The following is a 13,002-nucleotide window of genomic DNA, read 5'->3' as shown; positions in this document are numbered from 1 at the left end:
AGCAGCGGAGGAGATCAGAAAATGCATCCTGGCATCACAGGAAGGACCGGAGTAAAAGGTGCATTAATGGGGGCAAAAACAAGCCAGCAGAGTGATTAATTTGGCCTTCCTTCAATATTATGTTTACACAAGTTGATTATATAGCACTTAATTACTAATTTGCCCCTACTTAAACCAAGAGTGCTTTTAATTTTTAATGAGATAAGGGAAGAAGATGCCTTTACTTAGTAAGGAGCAGCTATTTTATTTCCCTCTCTTGTTTTGCCCAGCCAATTAATAACATTTCTAAGGAAATGCATCCCTCTCATTAATTCCTTCTCCTTATCATCTTTCCGACCTCCCAGGTTTAAAAAGAGATGGAAACAGACAAGAGCCACTTGGAAACAAATTGACTTCACCTCGGACCTGGCAGGCTAGGACGGCAAAGGCCTTGTGATGTGGAGTAGCATGGTGCCCATAAATAGTGCTATCTGATTGTTTGGGAGTTGGGTGTTTCTATGCCCAGGAATCATGAACGACATGACATATACAGAACACAGTCATGGGTCTCTAAATAAGGCAATGCCCCTAACACCTGCTTTGTTTCCTAGTGTTAATGTCAGATAATTTTAAGCACAGTCCTGGGGCTGCCTAGATACAGAGAAGAACATGGCCATTGAGTCAGACCTGGATTTGACTGCTAGCTCTGCCACTTGCTAGTTGTTGGACCCTGTACACACTACTTAAACTTGCTGAGCCTGCTTTCTGTCTATAAAGAGGAGGTGAATGAATAATCTAACTTGCAAGAATTAAATGTCATCTAAGCTACCTTGGCACAGTGCTCAGCTCAGAATAGGTGCAGAAAAACATTAGTTTTCTTTTTTTTTTTTTTAACAAAAGATAAGGTAGGAAAATGAAAGCAAAGAAAGGGACTCCAATGTGTTTATCATTATCTGCAGAGCTAGGAATCTATTTCAGCGCTACTCAAGGGGCCTAACCATAATGACATAGGAGTTTGCCCCAGAAATTGAGCCAACACAATGATTCTTTCACTGAGAACATCTTGCTATGAATAAAATGTCAGCTGAACTAAACAGTACACTCGGTGACACAATTGATTTACATTCTGCAAGTTCCTTATTTCATTGCAAATCTGAACAAACCACTTAGAGACTGGCCTCCGGTCTGCAGACTGCTTCGAGCAGCCCAGCCTGGAGGACTATGTTGGACATATCCATGTGCCTCTGAAGATGCCTCCCCACCCTTCTCTGAGCTTAGAGATGTTGCCTTTTACAGAATACTTCAATGAGCTCCCTTGCTCTCTGACTTTGAGTCCAGTCAATGGGGAGGCTGGCAGGAGGTTAGACCGAGGGGGGAGAACAGGGTTAAAAACGCAGCCCTTTTCTTCCAGGGTTCCTGGGAAACTAGCTGCCTGGGCAGTCCCCACACAGGCCTCAGTTCTAAACTTCCAGTAACCGTGCTGTCCCCTCACCTCTGCAGGCCATGCTGTTACAAACCCCAGGGTACCACATTCTCCCTTGTGATTTATGTCCTGCCCACAACTTTGTAAATAGTCCCTATTTTAAACCCTAAAAAATTATCCTAATTCGAGGGTGTTCTCTGTTTACCTGTGCGGACATTGACTAACACAGGGGCATTTTAATACACATCTAAATTCTTACCTATTTCTGATACTAATTTTTAAGAGTCCATTTCCATTTGTGGGCAAGTCGAACAATCCTTGGTTTGGGAATCCTAGGTTAGGACTTGGATTCTGGCTCCATCACTTTTAACCACTTCGGTACGGCGCTCACTGGCCACGAAACCTCGCCCACAGCCGGCACTCACAGTCCGCACGATAGTCTGTGCTGTGCATCGACGACGAGTCTGTTTTGCTCTTGTGTGATGAGGAAAGCTTTAAAGCACTGAAAGCTTGTTTTACTTTACAGGCAGCTTTACTTGTTATGTAAATCAGAATAGGTAACATATACATATATGTTTTCATTACGTTATTTTTAAATGTTCACAATTTTGATAAATGAAAAATTAGAAAAGTCATATCACGGCTGTCGGCTAAAGTTGCTGTGTGTTCATCTGTGGCTGGCGACTATAGTCGATGCTATACCAAAGTGGTTAAGCCAGTGGCTCTGGTAAGTCACTTAATCTCTCTAGCCCTTATTTGTAAAATTAACATGATAATTGTATAGGAAATTTCCTTATATACAACCTTTAACATAGTATAAGATGTTCAAATTTCTTTGAAATGCATACAATTAAAGACATGCTACTCATGTTTCTGAATCCATGGTAGTTTCTTATGGTTTTACTGCAGAGAATCAAATACCTCCATTAGGCAATGTAATAATGATTTCTTTTTTTTTTTCCTTCTGCATACTTTTTGATCATTTGCCTAAATGCTACAACCAAAATTCGTTCATAGACTCTGTACTTTCCACACTCTGAGTCAAGCTTTTCCTAGTAGTATGTGGTAGGCATGTGCATAGTAATTCTTCAGGGCTATTTTCCCAATTATAGAATATTTTTGATTTAACTAAAAGCCCTATCTTTCTGATCTCTTATTTGATTTCATAGCTTAATTTATTGTGATGAATATTAAGCTTATATAGCATGGATTTCATTGCTATTAATGACTTCTCCTGGTGTAAAGAAAAAAAAACTACCTATTTCCAGTTTATTCCAACAAGAAAATTTATAATAAAAAGGCATAAATAATAATTAGAGTAAGGGATTGATTATTTATAAGCATTTCTTCCTAGGAGATGCTCTTACATATTATTTTTTTAAGATTTGTACCAGTATGAAATGCTGTCTTGAAAAAAGTCAAAGGGTTAGGTAAACCGTATTTTAGAAATATAGCTCTGTAATCCTGAATTTCTAAGAACTCAGCAGATGTTTGGCCATTGTTTGCTTTTATAAAAGCCCAATTCTTAAGTTCCTGAATAAAAATTGTGGAGGAGTGATGACAAATGTGTGATGCTGATATTTTTTATAAACCACACCACCCTGTGAAGAGCAACTGGGCTGCCATATTGAAATCTATGTACTTCCTTGGCAATGCATATATATTTAGTAGGATATGGTTTGATGGAATAAAAAGAGCATGGACTTTGTATCAAGCAAGCTATACAATGTCTCTGTGCTTCAGAGTCCTCATCTGCACAAGGGGCACTGTTCACACCCATTGGGTTGCTTCAAGGATTCGATAAATGATAATTCATGAAAAATAACAGGCCCTGTTCCTAGATCACCCTATAATGAACAGGAAAGTCATATGTTACATATATTATATTGACATAATTTCATAAAAAAAGAATTCTAATTTTGAGCTTTGACTTTCACATCCATGGTACCATTCTGCAATCTAGAACGAGAAGATTTATAATCAATCAGAACCTGATTTGTTTTTAATTTTATCTGGAAGAGGGGAATTCTTAAAAAAATAAGAATGTATTGTTAACCAGGTGTGGCAATAAGTATAAAGACTGTTAGGGCCAACATCACATTCTTATTTAATTCTTCTTTCAGCTATTAATTACCATTCCAAAGTGTTCTATTGACTTTCTATGGGACATCGACATGTGGGACAGGATACTCAAAAAATTCAATCAGTAATCTGAATCTATTTAATTAGAAACCAGAATCTCATATCTCCAGAAACACATGCTTAAGCAGAAAAGGGCAAAAGGCCATGAAAAAAAGTTGATAATATCAGGACCATATGTGAAATGAATAGGATTATAAGAGGCCTGGAGATGAAAGCTAAGTGGAACTAAAATGTTCAGCAAGAGATTCCTTGTACACAAGAAATGTAAACCCTGAATCTTCACACGCTGTTGGTGGGAGTATAAATTATTACTACATATCAAAACTCTAAAAGTTGGGCAAATTTTTTGCCCCAACAATTAGATACCTCCATAATTTGTTTTATGGAGACAATTTAGGATGTGTGCACATATTTAGCTACAGAGTTGTTAGCTGCAGCATTCTTTAAAACAATAGAGAAAACCTAAATATTTAAGACTTGGGAACTGGTGAAATAGGTGATGATATATTTTAGGGGATAGAAAATTATACAGCCTACAAAAATGATAAAGAGGTTTACTATATAATTTTGGGTGGGGAAAAAGCAGTATGCATTGTATGGATACATTTTTATAATTTAAAATACATAAAATGATTTAAAAATATATATGAAAAGATTTAAAGAACAGAAACTAGAATTTTAAATAGTTCATAATTAAATAACCTAAAATAGGTTATTTTAGGGTAAAAAGATCAGTGTTTTCATATTTTCTTTCATCTCAATTAAATTTTCTTCTTTTTCCTTCAATGTTCATGAATTATTGGTTGTATTGCTAAAAAAGAAAAAAAAAAGCATGCAAACTAAGACTGCACCAAGAAATAGGATGGTTTCATACTTCTGAATATCCACTATATTTCTGTCTTTCCAAAACTCCAGAAATTAAAGTGATGATTAACCAGCTTTACTTTGCAAATTGCAAAGCTGGTATTTATGGTGATAGGAAGCCAAATCGAACTAAAAATCACAGAAAGTTGACTCTCACAAAATAAAACAGAATGGGAGACATATTGTATACAAAAATCGCAGGCCTGGAAGTGAGTGCTGCGCAATGAATTTAACTGGCTTTAAATGAAGTAAATTTTATGGGGAAAAAAAAATAGGAGAAGCTTTAGCTAAGCAATAAGGATGTTTGCAAGGACTGACCTCAAGGGTAGACCGCTGCGGTCTGCATGGATAGTTTATCTTGTGGGCACACATTACAGAAGGGGTGAGTAATCACAGCTCTCAACTGGCCACTTACATGTATTGGTCTGGAGACGCAGGAGTCTGTCTGGAACGTGACAGGGAAAGTTGATGGTGGGAATGCGTGGAGTCAGTGGTTTACAGGGGTGGCAACGCTCACACGGTGGGAGGAAGAAAGGTTTTTGATTAATTGGTTGATTTCAAGGGCTTATTTTCTTTACCCTGGTGCTCCCCTTAAAATGATTGCTGAATTCATTTTGATCTCTTGTCACTGTCTCCTTTTGCTGAATTTTGCTTCAGATGCTTCTTTCACTTCTTTTGGGTGGGCGGGGGCAGGTGTCAAGACAAATAGCACTGCTGGAATTAAAGTATGTTTTGTATAAACAGTCTTGGGGAAAACTGCCCCTTATAATAAGAAATTACAGAAAGCTAATGACATCTGCAGGGGGCGTGAAGGAAGCAGAAGGTGGAAAGCCATTTCATATTTCTGCATCTTTGCCATTTGATTGGGTTTTCTCTCATAACAACTCGAAACCACTGCTTGTTTTATTTGTCCTTGCATTTCTTAGAACCTTTCTACTGTCTGTGCTTAGAAAATGTAAGCAATGGTGATGTTTCACAAACTTATTTTCTCCAGTTTGTTAATTTTCCAGGATCTGGGAGCTTGTAGAAGTGTCACGGGATGTTCCCAATTTCTAAGTATAATTATTTATTTGCCAGGATACTCAGAATTATACAGGATCATTTTGTACCACACTGATGCGGGGACGGGGGAGTGACCAGGTGGAAAGGTCAACAGAGATCAAGACGACATGGATGCCACATGCCTATGAGTAAAGGAAGGGGACTGCCTTCCTTGTGTCCCCTCCCACCTGCTCAGTGGCTGAACTTTGCCCAGGAGAGCAGCATATCTGTGGTCTGATTCCATATTATTCATCAAGCCGCAGATACAAAGAGGACCATGACTTGCTCTCAAGAATACTTTTCCTTAAGGAGATTATATTCTCTAGTGAAGACACAGTTTTTGAAGACTACTAAAAGGAAAATACACTTTTTGAAGATGTCCAACTCTTTAAGATATTATCAGCCATTCCATTCTTTAGAATGGATACATGGTTGTATCAGTACACTTTGTGAGATCCTAATTTGAAAAGGAAATAGTAATAGAGTTTAGATGTCTAGAGGATGACTGAGCAGAAAAGGGCAGGGGAAAAGAGGGAAAGAGAACCTAAGGGAATATAAATGGATAAAAGGACAGGGGGTGGAAGCTAGGAATTGTCAGCATGCTTTAAAATTTGCAATAGCAAAGGACCTTGTAGTTGACCATCTCTCATTAACACCCCACCAGAAAATTCCATCCATTGTATCTCTCCTTCCACCTGATAAAATTCCCCCAGAATTGAAATACAGAAAAGTTTACAATAGCTATTAAATATAAGTAAAATCCACAGCAGTGGATACATTCTGATCCACTAGTATCACCGAAGGAAGGTACAGGGCTCCTCCCCTGGCTGAAACTATCTGTTCACAGACCTGGGACATTGGGAAACTGTCTCTCAGGCCTATAAACCTCTTCCCTGAGTCTGCAGTCTGGGTTCTCTGGAGTCTTCCTAGCCTTTCCTCCATCTGAAGGAGTTGACTCTGGCTGGGTCTAGCAAAGTCGGCCCATCTAGATAAGAAGTGAAATCTTCCATCCAACTGCTAGATGTGTCATCTATGAGAAGACAAAACATCTGGCCTGCCTGAATAGTTAAGTTGCTGGCAGGAATTGCTCAGCTTTAATAAAGGAAGGAATGGAAAGCACCCTGCAGACTAAGCTAGGATCTTTGAAGCTCAAAGAAAAGACTGTATGGATGTTCAGGTTGAAAAATAGGAATCACAGGGAGGAAGCAAGTTTGTCTTGCCTCACCTTGCCAGAATCTTGAGCTTGCCCCCAGGTTTGGGGCACAGAGGTTGACTCCTCTTCTTTGGAAAGGGGCTCATGAAGCCAAATCTACATGCATTTGCATTTCCAAAGCAGTCCCAAAGGATAATCATTCTAATGATGTTGAGTATATCTGAGAGGTCACTGGGACTTCCCATGGCTCTTCATCTCAACAGTCACACAGGAGGGGCGATTCTTTACATTTAAACATTTTTTTAAAAAGAAACAAAACATATAGAACAAGCACCCAGAGAGGACAGGTGACATTGTCTGAGCTCAAGACCATAAGGATTCCTTCAGGTAAGTGATGATAGATAAGACCTCAGGCTTCTCACAGCCGGCCCTCCTTTTATAGATTATGTCTCCTGACAACAGGACAGGCACATACTTCCTTGTGTTGAATAGGTGACATGAGCTTGCCTTAAGATGCTATGAGCCCTGCAGCTGCTACTCAAGTCATCAGTTCCAATATCTGATTTACCATACCTTAAATTCTGTTCCAGAAGATTAAGAGCAAATCTCATGCAGTGAAGATGTCAGTGTAGAATGAAGCTTGGTTTCCGATTAGGGGAAGATGTGAGTGGAATTCCCTTGGAGCTAGAAATGCTAGTTTCCTGATTTGTGACTGATGGCATTCTTTTCAGAAGATACACCTTTGAACACATATGAAGTAAAAAAATACTTTTAAAGAAAAAAAATTGAAGAAATTAGCAAAAGAATGATAATCAGGATAGAATACAGATCTAGAGAAACCTTCATTTCAATTCTGTTTCTGTCCTAATTAACTGCATAGCATTGGGCAAACAACTTAAAATCTCCTTGAGTCTTGGTTTCCTCATATGTAGCACAAAGAAACAAACATTTATCCCCTAAGCAGGAAGACTGTCAAAATCGAATGAGGTGTCTTAGCTTAGGCTGCCATTAAAAACAAAATAAAACAAAACGATAGACTGGGTGCTTAAACAAGAGAAATTAATTTTATCACAGTTCTGGATGCTCAAAGTCTGAGATTAGGCTGCTAGCATGACCAGGTTCTGGTGAGAGCCTTCTTTTGGCTTGTAGACAACCAACTGCTTGCTGTCCTCACGTGGCAGAGAAAGAGAACAGGTTCTCTGGTGGCCACTTATAGAAGGGCTCACAAGACCATCATGACCCATGGGATCAGGGCCCTGCCCTCACAATCTTATGAAACCCTAATTAATTCCCAAAGCCCCATCTCCAAATACCATCATAATGGGGCTCTGGGCTTCAACATCTGAACTTTGGGGGGGACACATTTAGTCTACAACACAAGGTAACCTATACAGTACCTTAAGTAAGGATTCCTGCTGTTTGGTTTTAGATATTATAATTTGGCCCAAGAAGGATAAGACATCTATTTGTGAGAACATCTTCAGGAGCTGATACATTAAAATAATTGGCAATTCATTGACATTTCAACAATAAATATCTCCTCGTGATGTTTTCGAGGAAAAACCAGAATATCCAGAAAAAGTTGAGAATTCAACTTATACCATCTTTATTTAAAGACTCAGTTAAAATCCACACATATTCACGAGTAGATTCAATTCCTTGGAAGAGATATTTCACAGCTGTTAATTCCAGAGGCTTGGATGGTGTGTAGTGTACCGTATTTTCCCAAATGCAGTACAAAGAGCATCAGACTTTTGCATGTGTTCATTTCTAACAGTATACCCTTAAGTTTTATAAGCTTTCTGGGTCTCTGTTGTCTGATCCCTCTGGCCTATGAAGAGTTGTTATAGGTAGTAGGCAGCGTATACAAAAAGCTCCTAGCATAGTGTCTGGTACATAAAAGGGTCACAGTAAATGGAGCTGTAATTACTGAACTGCTGGTGGAAAATCTGGCATTTAGCCTAACCCTGATATCTTGGGCAAGTCACTGAAGCTCTCAGATTCTCAGCTGAACAAACATCTCTTTGAGATCTCAGTTGAGACTCTGGAGCCAGATTTCTCAGTTGTGACATTCACTAGCTGTTTCAACGTAGGCCGAATTATTTAACTTTTTTATGACTCAGGTTCCTCAACTATAGAGTGGGAATAATAGAACTGTTGCAGGGAATAAATGGGCATGGGTGCCCCAAAGAAAGAACTCGTGATACATTATCGATCATTATTATAGAAAAAGAGTTGGTGGCGCAGAGCAGGGTGGTTAGGTCATATGAGCTGGGAGGAAGTCAGGCTAGGAGTTGAGCCCAGGTGGTCTAACATCAGAGCCTATGACCTTAACTTCTATACTATACTCTTTCTCTCTTTCTTTTTAGTATTATTTCAGCACTCAAAGCCTCTCCATAAAGCCCCACGTGTGCAATGTCTTTCGCAATTTGGTGGTAGGAAAAGCTTTGTCTCTCACCAGAAACTAGTATGTTTCCCCTTTTTAAAAATGAGAATTACACAACTTATCATGTGTTCTTTTTTGTCTTGGCTGCCAGGAAGCTCAGAGCCAAATTATTTTGTTTAATCACAGCCACTAGATTGTTTCCTTCTTCCTATATATTTGTTCCTTAATTTCCCTTTTAATTCCCTTTTTACTAACATTTTCATTTGTGTTTCTCATTGATAGAGGCCTTAAGGGTATTTGGAAAGTGGTGGGATTGGCATGGACAAATACAAATCTGAAATATACATCAAAAATTGTAGTTTTGAGACTTACCTGTTTCACTTGCTCAAAGAAAAACAGTCAATGGGAAATTTAAAACAAATAATTAACAGGCTATTTTAAAGTAGAAAAAAGAAAACCAACAGAAAAACAGAATGAACCAACATTAACACAAGCCAAGTCAAAAGAAAACTGCAATAAATATGTCTGAGGCTAGAAGTGTTTGTGCTTCCCCTGGCTGGAACCTATCATTTCTTAATTATATCCTGTGTGTGTTTTGCAAGACGTGAGTTGCTGTCAAGAGGAGGGACGGCCTCAGACAGGGGAGGGGCCCTGGCCCGCCCCTTGGTCCTCACATACCTGTACAGAAGTGAAATCCCCCGAGGCACAGGCACCCAGAATAGCAGCGCCCACAAGGACAGATTCCACCTCTTGCGACAGGACCACGGGCATGCCTGCGCAGGACAAGGCCACACCTTGGTTAGAGAGCGGGGCTGGGGGCAGTGTGGGGAGCCAGCCTGCAGCCCTGGTGGCAAAAACTCCTGAGGTCAAGGCAGTAGCAGGGGCCTCCTCTCCACCTCCCCCACCAAAGTTCCCTGTTCCTTAGGATTACCTGCTTCTAGAAGATTTCACTGCCTGTGCCTGCTGGGGAGGTAGCCCAGGAGCCCAAGGGAGCCAACACCATAGGCGTCTACTCACGAGACCTTGGTGCCCAGGTTTTCCAGGCTTCGGCAAGCTGCTACCTGCCATTTGGTTCAAGTTCAGTTCAACAAATGTTTTACTGAGTGCTTTGCTGGCCTGGGGAATACTGAGATGAATCAGACTGTGTCTCTCGCAGGGGAGATGGATGAGAGCGATAAGGTCTGTGTAGGGGGCTGCAACTGCGATGTACCCAGAGAAGGGTAGTAGCAGAGAGGGTGGGATTCACCCTGCAGGGGCTTCCCACCTGGCTCAGAGTGCCAGCTGCAGCCCTTCAGGGGCTGACAAGGGGCGGCCCTCCTGGATCTGGCCCCAGTGCTCCGGGGCTGCTTTCCTTCCCTCCTCCCAGCGAGGCTGTCCTGGCTTCCTTGCTACTTCTTGAGTATGCTCCAGGGCCCTTGCCCATGCTGTTCCGTGTCTGGAACACTTCCTCCCAGACACCCACGTGGTAACTGCCACCCCTCCCCAGCGAGCCCTCCCCAGCCTTCCAATTTCAACCTACAACTTCCCCTCAACACACTTTAACCCCTGCTCTACTTCCTCCCCACCTTCCAGAGTGTTTTACTCATCTTGCTGGGTATCTGTCTCCCCTGCCAGAACTGAGGCTCCTTGAGGGGAGGGACTTGGTTTTGTCTACTGCTGTATCCCTGGCATTTAGACCAGTACCTAGCACGGGGCAAGTGATTAAATGACGAGACAAGGACTTTCTGGGGTAGTGGTCATTCCAGTGGAGATAAGACTTAGACAGGTATCTGAAGGCTGAGCAGAGGTCCCAGGCAGGGAGAAGCCTTCCACATGCTTCTAGAGCCTGAGGGTTCACGGTAGGTTTAAGAGTAATAGAAATAATTTGGGATTCTTAGCATTTCAATATATATGTGTGTGTGTGTGTGTGTGTGTGTGTGTGTATACAGCACCTCCAAATGCCATCCATCTATCTATCTGCTAATCAGGAGATGGCAGCAAACTCCACAGAGGTGAGATCTGTGGTGTAAAATCTTCCTCTACTCAAGATATAGAAGTCATTTTTCCAAAGACGGGTTTCTCTTCCTATCTTGCCTGTGAAGACTTCCCTGACGCACACTTCCACATCCCATCACCTCCTCACTCATCTCCTTCCTTCAGGGCAGGCTCAGCTGCCCCAGGTACCCCAGACAAGGAGGACGCAGAACAGAGTACAGCCCCCCAAGAGGACGCCAGCCCCCACACTGCTGGGCCAGAGCTTGGGCCTTTGCCAACAAGGTGCCAGGTGGGATAGGGGCTCTGGGGAGCACTCAGACTCGGGTTTGTTTCTGGTTCCACTAGCTCTGTCCTTCAGCACATCACTCACAATCTTAGCCTTGATTTCCCTACATGCAAAATGGGGGTGAAGATAAGACGTACGGCACAAGCGCGTTGTGAGCATTAGTGAGAGGGCGCACACGCGATGCTTAGCACATTTCCTGGCCGATGGTGAGCCCTGGAGACACGGCTGCTGCTACTGTTAGAATTAAGAGCCACGTGAGCGAAGCCTCTGCATGTGCGTTTCACCCGGGCTGGCAACCGGACCAGAGGGGAAAGGACAGGGCAGGTTCCCATCAACCCCCAGACGGGAAGCAGAGACACCAGGCCACAATGAAGGGCCGCGCTGGCCCTATCAGGGAAGGGCACTGCAAGGCTCTGCAGAATCCCAGGGATGGCGCAGACATGACTGTGGCTGTGCCTACCCAGGCTTTCCTGGGGACCCGGGACGTTGGAGAAGACAGCACCTCCAAACGCCATCTACTTCCCAGGTCTGCCTTCTTCTGCCAGAGTGTCCCTAGTTCTGACAAGAGAAAGGATACTCGTAGGTCTCTCCCCTTGGGAGCCAGAGACCAGAGTGAACCTGAGGGTCCCTGATCAGCTCTCGAGTTGCAGCCCAAAGTGCTCTAGAACCAGACTGCCAGGGTTTCAGTGCTGGCTTCCTCACTGACTTAGTAGTGTGATCCTATACAAGTTACCTGACCTTTCTGTGCCTCAGTTTTCTCATCTGCAAAATGGGGTTAAAATTCCACCTACGTCATAGGGTTGCTGAGAGGATTAAAAGTGCTGTTATAAGCATGGGATTTAAAATAGTGCTTGACTTACAGAAAGCACTAAATTAACATTAGTTGTTATGATTCTTAAAGTTTACCTTATCTCTGAAGTCTCTCTCCTCACACCTATTACCCTGGGTGGACCAACCCATGCTTCCATTTGCCCTGCAGATCCACCCCTCCTCCTCCCACTCACCCTGAGCCCCTGTAGACTGGTCTGTGGGGACCACATCTGTGTCCTCCCCTGCTCCCCACTCCGTCCTTGACTAGACTCCTGCCGGGCTGCCCTCTTCATGTAGCTCCTCAGCCTTAGGTTGGGCTCTGCTCCCTGCCTTCAGCCCTGCAAGCCCAGGGGTGAAAACACTGTTAGCAGCCCCAGGGCACTTATTGGTTGTCTGGATTTCCTCCACCCTGCCCACACCTCTGTAAATACACTCTTTATTCAACTTTTCTCCAGTTAACCCAATTTGAATGTGTATCTGTTCCCTGCCTGGACCTGACTGATACTGACACCTCTGTCCTCTGGGTCCCCACTCTACTCTGTCTGGATCTTGGTCAGAGGACCAACGGTACTTTTTCTGTGTTTTATAACGAACCTCTTGGCAGGACATTATTGTTCCTCTTTGTATTCCTATGCCAAGCTCAGGACTTGGCAGGCTGGTATGTTCAGAGAATGCTTTTGAGTGAACAAATGAATGAATAAATGATTAAAATAATGAATAAGACAGGAAGAGGGGAAACCCCTACTGAAATTGCCAGTACTGAAAACAAAATTTAGAAGAAGGAACATTTAGTCCCCAGTAAGTGGGGGAAACCTACAATTACTTAGTACACACCAAGTATTTTTTGTAACCACAGCTAACTAAGTGGCCAGGGTACAAGGAGCTTCTTCCGTCTCACGTAGACATTTTCCAAGCTGGCAAAGCCCCTTTTCCTTGCCTGCATG

The 13,002-nt window shown here is 42.4% G+C and overlaps 1 protein-coding gene across 8 annotated transcripts in view; it reads right to left on the bottom strand.

Annotated features, from left to right (window-relative positions):
• The window catches only part of FGGY (FGGY carbohydrate kinase domain containing), a 384,511-nt gene that overhangs the window by 67,085 nt on the left and 304,424 nt on the right, over positions 1-13,002 (bottom strand). For 7 of the 8 annotated variants that reach the window (XM_012785132.3, XM_075998778.1, XM_012785136.3 and 4 more), the window contains one exon: positions 9,667-9,761. The exons of the other annotated variant lie outside the window; for it this stretch is intronic. In XM_012785132.3, the coding sequence (XP_012640586.2) occupies positions 9,667-9,761 (95 nt within the window). The remainder of the gene's footprint in view (positions 1-9,666; positions 9,762-13,002) is intronic. 8 annotated transcript variants of the gene reach the window in all.

Source organism: Microcebus murinus, chromosome 2 (genome assembly GCF_040939455.1).
Source record: "Microcebus murinus isolate Inina chromosome 2, M.murinus_Inina_mat1.0, whole genome shotgun sequence".
Classification (NCBI taxonomy): domain Eukaryota; kingdom Metazoa; phylum Chordata; class Mammalia; order Primates; family Cheirogaleidae; genus Microcebus; species Microcebus murinus.
The sequence above is the reverse complement of the archived record's forward strand: the minus strand, read 5'-3'. Positions and strand labels throughout refer to the sequence as shown.